The sequence below is a fragment of the Mustelus asterias genome, unplaced genomic scaffold, assembly GCF_964213995.1.
Source record: "Mustelus asterias unplaced genomic scaffold, sMusAst1.hap1.1 HAP1_SCAFFOLD_3663, whole genome shotgun sequence".
NCBI classification, from domain to species: Eukaryota; Metazoa; Chordata; class Chondrichthyes; order Carcharhiniformes; family Triakidae; genus Mustelus; species Mustelus asterias.
Genome location: NW_027593608.1, coordinates 17,200 through 29,439, shown reverse-complemented (window position 1 = coordinate 29,439; position 12,240 = coordinate 17,200). Strand labels below are relative to the sequence as shown.

The 12,240-nt window shown below is 57.3% G+C and overlaps 1 protein-coding gene across 1 annotated transcript; it reads left to right on the top strand.

Moving 5' to 3' along the window:
• Positions 1 to 335: 335 nt before the first annotated feature.
• On the top strand, positions 336 to 1,163 carry ypel5 (yippee-like 5; the record flags this gene model as incomplete). The annotated part of the gene is made up of 1 exon (XM_078208419.1): positions 336 to 1,163. A coding segment is annotated over one exon (250 nt), but the record flags the coding sequence as incomplete, so codon positions are not given.
• Positions 1,164 to 12,240: the final 11,077 nt, after the last annotated feature.

The window sequence follows — 12,240 nt, the reverse complement described above, 5'->3', positions numbered from 1 at the left end:
ATCACTGGGTGAATCCTCTGTACAGTGAGGTTAATCACTGGGTGAATGCTCTGTACAGTGAGGTTAATCACTGGGTGAATGCTCTGTACAGTGAGGTTAATCACTGGGTGAATGCTCTGTACAGTGAGGTTAATCACTGGGTGAATCCTCTGTACAGTGAGGTTAATCACTGGGTGAATGCTCTGTACAGTGAGGTTAATCACTGGGTGAATGCTCTGTACAGTGAGGTTAATCACTGGGTGAATGCTCTGTACAGTGAGGTTAATCACTGGGTGAATGCTCTGTACTGTGAGGTTAATCACTGGGTGAATGCTCTGTACAGTGAGGTGAGTGAGGTTAACCTCTGTTTCTCTCTCCCAGGTGGTGAATTTACAGTACAGTGAGGTACAGGATCGGGTGATGTTGACAGGTCGACACATGGTGAGAGATGTGAGCTGTAAGAACTGCAACAGTAAGCTGGGCTGGATCTACGAGTTTGCGACGGAGGACAGCCAGCGATATAAAGAAGGCAGAGTGATCTTGGAGCGAGCTTTGGTGCGTGAGAGTGAGGGCTTTGAAGAGCATGTTCCCTCTGATACATCCTGAGGACAAACTCCCTTCATCAATAGTTTCCATTCTCTTTCCAAAAGAATACTTTTTATTTTAAGAAGACGTCATTTCTCTCTGTGTACAGTGTCACTTTAGCAGTCGATTAAGCGGTGTTGTAAATTGAGAGACCAGAGTGTGTGTCTCTTTCTAGACAGTGCTTTTAACTCCCTGTATCTAGTTATCTCTGGGGAAAAGGAAACCTGCAAAGCTCACCTTTTATTTCAGTTTTTTTAAGCCTATTTTCTTGCTCTTTGTAATGCGCTGAGTACCAGCTGCCCTTTGCTTGTAGGTTTTGCTGTCTGTCACTCAAGGGGAAGCCTTTAACAGCATGAGTTGGCACGGAGTGGGCTGCCAGTGCAGTGAGGGGTTGCTGCGAGGCTCTGCGTTCCTCCATCCCCACACTGATCCACACGTGGTCCGTTATTACACTGGATTCCAGGTCTGGCAGCATGCTCTGTGCTTGGTGTCCGCTTTGAGGGGGGCGGTGGGAGGGGGGGGAGCCAGCTTATTGTTTCCACTCGGGAGCCTGACTCCATCTGTGTAACTTATAAATAATTTAATAAAAGGAAAATGTTACTCCAGGCTTGTTGTCAATGCTGCCATTTGCAACACAGTCCCCACTCACATCACTCCCTCACTGTCCCCACTCACATCACTCCCTCACTGTCCCCACACACATCACTCCCTCACTGTCCCCACACACATCACTGTCCCCACACACATCACTCCCTCACTGTCCCCACACACATCACTCCCTCACTGTCCCCACACACATCACTCCCACACTGTCCCCACACGCATCACTCCCTCACTGTCCCCACACACATCACTCCCTCACTGTCCCCACACACATCACTCCCTCACTGTCCCCACACACATCACTCCCTCACTGTCCCCACACACATCACTCCCTCACTGTCCCCACACACATCACTCCCTCACTGTCCCCACACACATCACTCCCTCACTGTCCCCACACACATCACTCCCTCACTGTCCCCACACACATCACTCCGTCACTGTCCCCACTCACATCACTCCCTCACTGTCCCCACACACATCACTCCCTCACTGTCCCCACACACATCACTCCCTCACTGTCCCCACACACATCACTCCCTCACTGTCCCCACACGCATCACTGTCCCCACACGCATCACTCCCCACACGCATCACTGTCCCCACACGCATCACTGTCCCCACACGCATCACTGTCCCCACACGCATCACTGTCCCCACACGCATCACTGTCCCCACACGCATCGCTGTCCCCACACGCATCGCTGTCCCCACACGCATCGCTGTCCCCACACGCATCGCTGTCCCCACACGCATCGCTGTCCCCACACGCATCGCTGTCCCCACACGCATCGCTGTCACCACACGCATCGCTGTCCCCACACGCATCGCTGTCCCCACACGCATCGCTGTCCCCACACGCATCGCTGTCCCCACACGCATCGCTGTCCCCACACCCATCGCTGTCCCCACACCCATCGCTGTCCCCACACGCATCGCTGTCCCCACACGCATCGCTGTCCCCACACCCATCGCTGTCCCCACACCCATCGCTGTCCCCACACCCATCGCTGTCCCCACACCCATCGCTGTCCCCACACCCATCGCTGTCCCCACACCCATCGCTGTCCCCACACCCATCGCTGTCCCCACACCCATCGCTGTCCCCACACCCATCGCTGTCCCCACACCCATCGCTGTCCCCACACCCATCGCTGTCCCCACACCCATCGCTGTCCCCACACCCATCGCTGTCCCCACACCCATCGCTGTCCCCACACCCATCGCTGTCCCCACACCCATCGCTGTCCCCACACCCATCGCTGTCCCCACACCCATCGCTGTCCCCACACCCATCGCTGTCCCCACACCCATCGCTGTCCCCACACCCATCGCTGTCCCCACACCCATCGCTGTCCCCACACCCATCGCTGTCCCCACACCCATCGCTGTCCCCACACCCATCGCTGTCCCCACACCCATCGCTGTCCCCACACCCATCGCTGTCCCCACACCCATCGCTGTCCCCACACCCATCGCTGTCCCCACACCCATCGCTGTCCCCACACCCATCGCTGTCCCCACACCCATCGCTGTCCCCACACCCATCGCTGTCCCCACACCCATCGCTGTCCCCACACCCATCGCTGTCCCCACACCCATCGCTGTCCCCACACCCATCGCTGTCCCCACACCCATCGCTGTCCCCACACCCATCGCTGTCCCCACACCCATCGCTGTCCCCACACCCATCGCTGTCCCCACACCCATCGCTGTCCCCACACCCATCGCTGTCCCCACACCCATCGCTGTCCCCACACCCATCGCTGTCCCCACACCCATCGCTGTCCCCACACCCATCGCTGTCCCCACACCCATCGCTGTCCCCACACCCATCGCTGTCCCCACACCCATCGCTGTCCCCACACCCATCGCTGTCCCCACACCCATCGCTGTCCCCACACCCATCGCTGTCCCCACACCCATCGCTGTCCCCACACCCATCGCTGTCCCCACACCCATCGCTGTCCCCACACCCATCGCTGTCCCCACACCCATCGCTGTCCCCACACCCATCGCTGTCCCCACACCCATCGCTGTCCCCACACCCATCGCTGTCCCCACACCCATCGCTGTCCCCACACCCATCGCTGTCCCCACACCCATCGCTGTCCCCACACCCATCGCTGTCCCCACACCCATCGCTGTCCCCACACCCATCGCTGTCCCCACACCCATCGCTGTCCCCACGCCCATCGCTGTCCCCACGCCCATCGCTGTCCCCACGCCCATCGCTGTCCCCACGCCCATCGCTGTCCCCACGCCCATCGCTGTCCCCACGCCCATCGCTGTCCCCACGCCCATCGCTGTCCCCACGCCCATCGCTGTCCCCACGCCCATCGCTGTCCCCACGCCCATCGCTGTCCCCACGCCCATCGCTGTCCCCACGCCCATCGCTGTCCCCACGCCCATCGCTGTCCCCACGCCCATCGCTGTCCCCACGCCCATCGCTGTCCCCACGCCCATCGCTGTCCCCACGCCCATCGCTGTCCCCACGCCCATCGCTGTCCCCACGCCCATCGCTGTCCCCACGCCCATCGCTGTCCCCACGCCCATCGCTGTCCCCACGCCCATCGCTGTCCCCACGCCCATCGCTGTCCCCACGCCCATCGCTGTCCCCACGCCCATCGCTGTCCCCACGCCCATCGCTGTCCCCACGCCCATCGCTGTCCCCACGCCCATCGCTGTCCCCACGCCCATCGCTGTCCCCACGCCCATCGCTGTCCCCACGCCCATCGCTGTCCCCACGCCCATCGCTGTCCCCACGCCCATCGCTGTCCCCACGCCCATCGCTGTCCCCACGCCCATCGCTGTCCCCACGCCCATCGCTGTCCCCACGCCCATCGCTGTCCCCACGCCCATCGCTGTCCCCACGCCCATCGCTGTCCCCACGCCCATCGCTGTCCCCACGCCCATCGCTGTCCCCACGCCCATCGCTGTCCCCACGCCCATCGCTGTCCCCACGCCCATCGCTGTCCCCACGCCCATCGCTGTCCCCACGCCCATCGCTGTCCCCACGCCCATCGCTGTCCCCACGCCCATCGCTGTCCCCACGCCCATCGCTGTCCCCACGCCCATCGCTGTCCCCACGCCCATCGCTGTCCCCACGCCCATCGCTGTCCCCACGCCCATCGCTGTCCCCACGCCCATCGCTGTCCCCACGCCCATCGCTGTCCCCACGCCCATCGCTGTCCCCACGCCCATCGCTGTCCCCACGCCCATCGCTGTCCCCACGCCCATCGCTGTCCCCACGCCCATCGCTGTCCCCACGCCCATCGCTGTCCCCACGCCCATCGCTGTCCCCACGCCCATCGCTGTCCCCACGCCCATCGCTGTCCCCACGCCCATCGCTGTCCCCACGCCCATCGCTGTCCCCACGCCCATCGCTGTCCCCACGCCCATCGCTGTCCCCACGCCCATCGCTGTCCCCACGCCCATCGCTGTCCCCACGCCCATCGCTGTCCCCACGCCCATCGCTGTCCCCACGCCCATCGCTGTCCCCACGCCCATCGCTGTCCCCACGCCCATCGCTGTCCCCACGCCCATCGCTGTCCCCACGCCCATCGCTGTCCCCACGCCCATCGCTGTCCCCACGCCCATCGCTGTCCCCACGCCCATCGCTGTCCCCACGCCCATCGCTGTCCCCACGCCCATCGCTGTCCCCACGCCCATCGCTGTCCCCACGCCCATCGCTGTCCCCACGCCCATCGCTGTCCCCACGCCCATCGCTGTCCCCACGCCCATCGCTGTCCCCACGCCCATCGCTGTCCCCACGCCCATCGCTGTCCCCACGCCCATCGCTGTCCCCACGCCCATCGCTGTCCCCACGCCCATCGCTGTCCCCACGCCCATCGCTGTCCCCACGCCCATCGCTGTCCCCACGCGCATCGCTGTCCCCACGCGCATCGCTCCCTCGCTGTCCCCACGCGCATCGCTCCCTCGCTGTCCCCACGCGCATCGCTCCCTCGCTGTCCCCACGCGCATCGCTCCCTCGCTGTCCCCACGCGCATCGCTCCCTCGCTGTCCCCACGCGCATCGCTCCCTCGCTGTCCCCACGCGCATCGCTCCCTCGCTGTCCCCACGCGCATCGCTCCCTCGCTGTCCCCACGCGCATCGCTCCCTCGCTGTCCCCACACGCATCGCTCCCTCGCTGTCCCCACACGCATCGCTCCCTCGCTGTCCCCACTCCCATCGCTCCCTCGCTGTCCACACTCCCATCGCTCCCTCGCTGTCCCCACACGCATCGCTCCCTCGCTGTCCCCACTCCCATCGCTCCCTCGCTGTCCACACTCCCATCGCTCCCTCGCTGTCCCCACACACATCGCTCCCTCGCGGTCCACACTCCCTCACTGTCCACACTCCCTCGCTGTCCCCACACACATCGCTCCCTCGCTGTCCCCACACACATCGCTCCCTCGCGGTCCACACTCCCTCACTGTCCACACTCCCTCACTGTCCACACACCCATCACTCCCTCACTGTCCCCACTCACATCACTCCCTCACTGTCCACACACACATCACTCCCTCACTGTCCACACACACATCACTCCCTCACTGTCCCCACACACATCACTCCCTCACTGTCCACACTCCCATCACTCCCTCGCGGTCCACACTCCCTCACTATCCACACTCCCTCACAGTCCACACACCCATCACTCCCTCACTGTCCCCACTCACATCACTCCCTCACTGTCCACACACACATCACTCCCTCACTGTCCCCACACACATCACTCCCTCACTGTCCACACACACATCACTCCCTCACTGTCCACACACACATCACTCCCTCACTGTCCCCACACACATCACTCCCTCGCGGTCCACACTCCCATCACTCCCTCGCGGTCCACACTCCCATCACTCCCTCACTGTCCACACTCACATCACTCCCTCACTGTCCACACTCCCTCACTATCCACACTCCCATCACTCCCTCACAGTCCCCACTCACATCACTCCCTCACTGTCCACACACACATCACTCCCTCACTGTCCACACTCCCATCACTCCCTCGCGGTCCACACTCCCATCACTCCCTCACTGTCCACACTCACATCACTCCCTCACTGTCCACACTCCCTCACTATCCACACTCCCATCACTCCCTCACAGTCCCCACTCACATCACTCCCTCGCTGTCCACACACACATCACTCCCTCGCTGTCCACACACACATCACTCCCTCGCTGTCCCCACTCCCATCACTCCCTCGCTGTCCACACTCCCATCACTCCCTCGCGGTCCACACTCCCATCACTCCCTCACTGTCCACACTCACATCACTCCCTCACTGTCCACACTCCCACCACTCCCTCGCGGTCCACGCCGCGGGAGGGCCCAGTCCCCAAACCCCCCCCTCTCGGGAGGGCCCAGTCCCCAAACCCCCTCCCCTCCGCGGGAGGGCCCAGTCCCCAAAACCCCCCTCGGGAGGGGCCAGTCCCCAAATTCCCTGCCCCCGCGGTAGGGCCGAGTCACCTGACCCCTCCACCGTGAGAGACCCCTGTCCCCAAGCTCTGCCCCCCCCCCCCATGGCGGGAGGGCCCAGTCCCCAAAACCCCCCCCCCGCGGGAGGGCCAACCCCAAAACACCCGCGCGGGAGGCGCAGTCCTGCAAACCCTCCGCGGGAGGGCACAGACCCCCAGCCTTCCCGCGGGAGGCCCCGGTCCCCCCGCAGGAGGTCCCAGTCCCGCAAACCCTCCGCGGGAGGGCACAGACCCCCAGCCTTCCCGCGGGAGGCCCCGGTCCCCCCGCAGGAGGTCCCAGTCCCGCAAACCCTCCGCGGGAGGGCCCCCCCCCCCCCCCCCTCCCAGCTGCCCACAGAAGAGCCCAGTCGTGCTGCCTCCCCCCCCCCCCCCCCTCCATACAGGAGGGCCCAGTCCCGCATGGACACCTAGGAAAGGGCCTCACCCCACAGGCCCCCCACAGGTGTGCCCAGTCCCACAGGGACACCAGGGGAAGCACCCCGTCCTCATCCTGCACCTACTCTTGTTGTGGTGTAGTTTTTTTGAACTCGGCCATTGTACTGCCACAAACAGGGAGTAGAACTCAGTCTCATTGATCAGATTGACAGCCCTCGTTGTTGGATGATCAGCGATGGCTCTGGACAACGTGTCCACATTAATTTGTAGTTTGCCCTGAACAGCGTCTTGCTCAGCCCAGGCTTGGGGGGGCCGTGTATGCCCCTTATGATGTTTAAAACCTCTGTAAAGTCACCTCTCATCCTCCTGCGCTCCAGGGAAAAAATGTCCCAGCGTATCCAGTCTCTCCTTATTCAAACCTTCCAGTCCCGGTAACATCTTTGTAAATCATTTAAACCCTTTCCAGTTTAATAACATCCTTCCTGTCGAGTAAGAAGTCTCATAACACCAGGTTACAGTCCAACAGGTTTATTTGGTAGCACGAGCTTTCGGAGCACTGCCCCTTCATCAGGTGAGTGAAGAGCTCGGTTCACAAACTGGGCTTATAGAGACACAAACTCAATTACAAGATAATGGTTGGACTGCGAGTCTTTACAATTAATCAAGTCTTTACAGGTACAGATAATGTGAGTGGAGAGAGCGTTAAGTACAGGTTAAAGAGATGTGTACTGTCTCCAGACAGGACAGTTAGTGAGATTTTGCAAGCCCAGGCAAGTCGTGGGGGTTACAGATAGTGTGACATGAACCCAACATAAGAACTAGGAGCAGGAGTCGGCCATCTGGCCCCTCGAGCCTGCCCCGCCATTCAATAAGATCATGGCTGATCTTTTCGTGGACTCAGCTCCACTTACCCGCCCACTCACCATAACCCTTATTTCCTTTACTGTTCAAAAATTTATCTATCCTTGCCTTAAAAACATTCAATGAGGTAGCCTCAACTGCTTCACTGAGCAGGGAATTCCACAGATTCACAACCCTTTGTGTGAAGAAGTTCCTCCTCAACTCAGTCCTAAATCTGCTCCCCCTTATTTTGAGGCCATGCCCCCTAGTTCTAATTTCACCTGCCAGTGGAAACAACTTCCCTGCTTCTATCTTATCTATTCCCTTCATAACCTTATATGTTTCTATAAGGTCTCCCCTCATTCTTCTGAATTCCAATGAGTATAGCCCCAGTCTACTCAGTCTCTCCTCATAAGCCAACCCTCTCAACTCTGGAATCAACCTAGTGAATCTCCTCTGCACCCCCTCCAGTGCCAGTATGTCCTTTCTCAAGTAAGAAGACTAAAACTGTACACAGTACTCCAGGTGTGGCCCCACCAGCACCTTATACAGCTGCAACATAACCTCGCTGTTTTGAAACTCCATCCCTCTAGCAATGAAGGACAAAATTCTATTTGCCTTCTTAATTACCTGCTGCACCTGCAAACCAACTCCTTGAGATTCCTGCACAAGGACACCCAGGTCCCTCTGCACAGCAGCATGCTGCAATTTTTTACCATTTAAATAATAGTCCATTTTGCTGTTATTCCTACCAAAATGGATGACCTCTCATTTACCAACATTGTACTCCATCTGCCAGACCCTCGCCCACTCACTTAGACTATCTATATCCCTTTGCAGACTTTCAGCATCCTCTGCACACTTTGCTCTGCCACTCATCTTACTGTCATCTGTGAATTTTGACACACGACACTTGGTCCCCAACTCCAAATCATCTATGTAAATCGTAAACAATTGTGATCCCAACACTGATCCCTGAGGCACACCACTAGTCACTGATCGCCAACCAGGAAAACACCCATTTACCCCCACTCTTTGCTTTCTGTTAGTTACCCAATCCTCTATCCATGCTAATACATTACCTGTAACACCGTGCACCTTTATCTTATGTAGCAGTCTTTGGTGCGGCACCTTGTCAAATGCCTTCTGGAAATCCAGATACACCACATCCACAGGTTCCCCATTGTCCACTGCACATGTAATGTTCTCAAAGAATTCCACCAAATTAGTCAAACATGACCTGCCCTTCATGAACCCATGCTGCATCTTACCAATGGGACAATTTATATTCCAGATGTCTCGCTATTTCTTCCTTGATGATAGATTCGAGCATTTTCCCTACTACAGAAGTTAAGCTAACCGGCCTATAGTTACCTGCCTTTTGTCTACCTCCTTTTTTAAACAGTGGTGTCACATTTGCTGTTTTCCAATCTGCGGGAACCACCCCAGAGTCCAGCGAGTTTTGGTAAATTACCACTAGTGTATTTGCTGTTTGAGGCCGTCCTCATGTGTGTGGAACTTGGCTATCAGTTTCTGCTCAGCGATTCTGCGCTGTCGTGTGTCGTGAAGGCCGCCTTGGAGAACGCTTACCCGAAGATCAGAGGCTGAACGCCCGTGACTGCTGAAGTGCTCCCCGAAATGAAGGGAACGCTCCTGCCTGGTGATTGTCGTAGCGTCTGCATGGTCTCCCCAATGTACCATGCCTCGGGACATCCTTTCCTGCAACGTATCAGGTGGACAATGTTGGCCGAGTTGCAAGAGTATGTACTGTGTACCTGGTGGATGGTGTTCTCACGTGAGATGATGGCATCCGTGTCGATGATCCAGCACGTCTTGCAGAGGTTGCTGTGGCAGGGTTGTGTGGTGTCGTGGTCACTGTTCTCCTGAAGGCTGGGTAGTTTGCTGCGGACAATGGCCTGTTTGAGGTTGTGCGGTTGTTTGAAGGCAAGAAGTGGGGGTGGCCTTGGCGAGATGTTCGTCTTCATCAATGACATGTTGAAGGCTCCGGAGAAGATGTTGTCGCTTCTCCGCTCTGGGGAAGTACTGGACGACAAAGGGTACTCTGTCTTTGTCTTCTGAGGAGATTGGTGTGGTTTTTCTCTGTGGCGCGTCGGAACTGTCGATCGATGAATTGAGCGACATATTCTGTTCTTATGAGGGCATCTTTCTACATCTCTAGGTATCAAGCAGTCAGGAGGTGCGTCAATGCCAGATTCATCAGCCGCACTCACAAGACAGCCCCGAACGTCACCCAAGCACAACGCAACGCCATCCGCGCACTCGAGACCAACCGCAACATTGTCATCAAACCAGCAGACAAAGGAGGGGCCATCGTCATACTGAACAGAACGGATTACTGCAAAGAAGTGTACCGACAACTGAACAACGAGGAACACTACAGACAGTTACCCACAGATCCGACCAAAGAACACACCCGTCAACTCAACACTCTGATCAAGACCTTTGACCCGGACCTTCAGAGCACCCTCCGTGCTCTCATCCCACGTACTCCCCGCGTTGGAGATCTCTACTGCCTCCCGAAGATACACAAGGCAAACACACCCGGCCGTCCCATCGTATCGGGCAATGGGACCCTGTGCGAGAACCTCTCCGGCTATGTCGAGGGCATCCTGAAACCCATTGTACAAAGAACCCCCAGCTTTTGTCGCGACACTACGGACTTCCTACAGAAACTCAGCACACATGGAGCAGTTGAACCAGGAGCACTCCTCGTCACAATGGATGTCTCGGCACTCTACACCAGCATCCCCCATGACGATGGCATTGCTGCAACTGCCTCAGGACTCAACGCCAACAACTGCCAATCTCCAGATGCAATTTTACAACTCATCTGCTTCATCCTGGACCACAATGTCTTCACCTTCAACAACCAGTTCTTCAATTCACATCTCTTTAGCCTGTGATTAATCCCTCTCTCCACTCGCATTGTCTGTACCTGTAAAGACTTATTTGCGAAAGCATATATATTGGCCTTGGAGGGAGTACAGAGAAGGTTCACCAGGTTGATACCGGAGATGAGGGGGTTGGCTTATGAGGAGAGATTGAGTAGATTGGGCCTGTACTCGTTGGAGTTTAGAAGGTTGAGGGGAGATCTTATAGAGACATATAAGATAATGAAGGGGCTGGATAGGGTAGAGGCAGAGAGATTCTTTCCACTTACAATGGAAACAAGAACTAGAGGACATAGCCTCAAAATAAGGGGGAGTCAGTTTAGAACAGAGTTGAGGAGGAACTTCTTCTCTCAGAGGGTAGTGAATCTCTGGAATTCTCTGCCCATTGAAGCAGTGGAGGCTACCTCGTTAAATATGTTTAAGTCACAGGTAGATAGATTTCTGATCAATAAGGGAAGTAAGGGTTATGGGGAGCGGGCGGGTAAGTGGAACTGAACCACTATCAGATCAGCCATGATCTTATTGAATGGCGGGGCAGGCTCGAGGGGCTAGATGGCCTACTCCTGCTCCTATTTCTTATGTTCTTATGTTCTTAAAGACTTGATTACCTGTTAAGACTCGCATTCCAACCATTACCTTGCAATTGAATCTGTGGCTATATAAGTCCTGTTTATGAACCCAAGTCTTTGATGAAGGGGCAGCGCTCCGAAAGCTTGTGCTACCAAATAAACCTGTTGGACTTTAGCCTGGTGTTGTGAGACTTCTTACTGTGCCTACTCCAGTCCAACATCAGCATCTCCACATCATCCTTCCTGTAGCAGGGTGACCAGAATCCAGAAGGAGATCCATCAAAGATGCTAAAAGACAATACCGGACCAAGCTAGAGTCCCAGGCTAGTCACACGGACCCCCGCCGACTATGGCAAGGTCTGCAAGACATAACAGGCTACAAGATGAAGGCATGTAAAACCGCCGGCTCCAACGCACCCTTGCCTGATGAGCTCAATGCATTCTACACCCGTTTTGAACAAGAGGTCACCGAGAGCACGCCCTCCACCCTGGAAGCCTCGGATGAACCTGGTTTCATGGTCTACTGATGACCATGAAACCATTGTCGATTGTTGGAAAAACCCATTTGGTTCACCAATGTCCTTCAGGGAAGGAAATCTGCCGTCCTTACCTGGTCTGGCCTACATGTGACTCCAGAGCCACAGCAATGTGGTTGACTCTCAACTACCCTCAGGCAACTAGGGATGGGCAATAAATGCTGGCCCAGCCAGCGATACCCGTGTCCCACAAATGAATTTTAAAAATCCGAGGTCACCATTGCAGATATCAGATCAGCTTTCTCAAAGGTCAACCCACGGAAGGTGACTGGCCCGGATGGGGTACCCGGACGAGCACTCAGATCCTGCGCGGATCAGCTGGCGGGGGTATTCGCAGACATCTTCAAC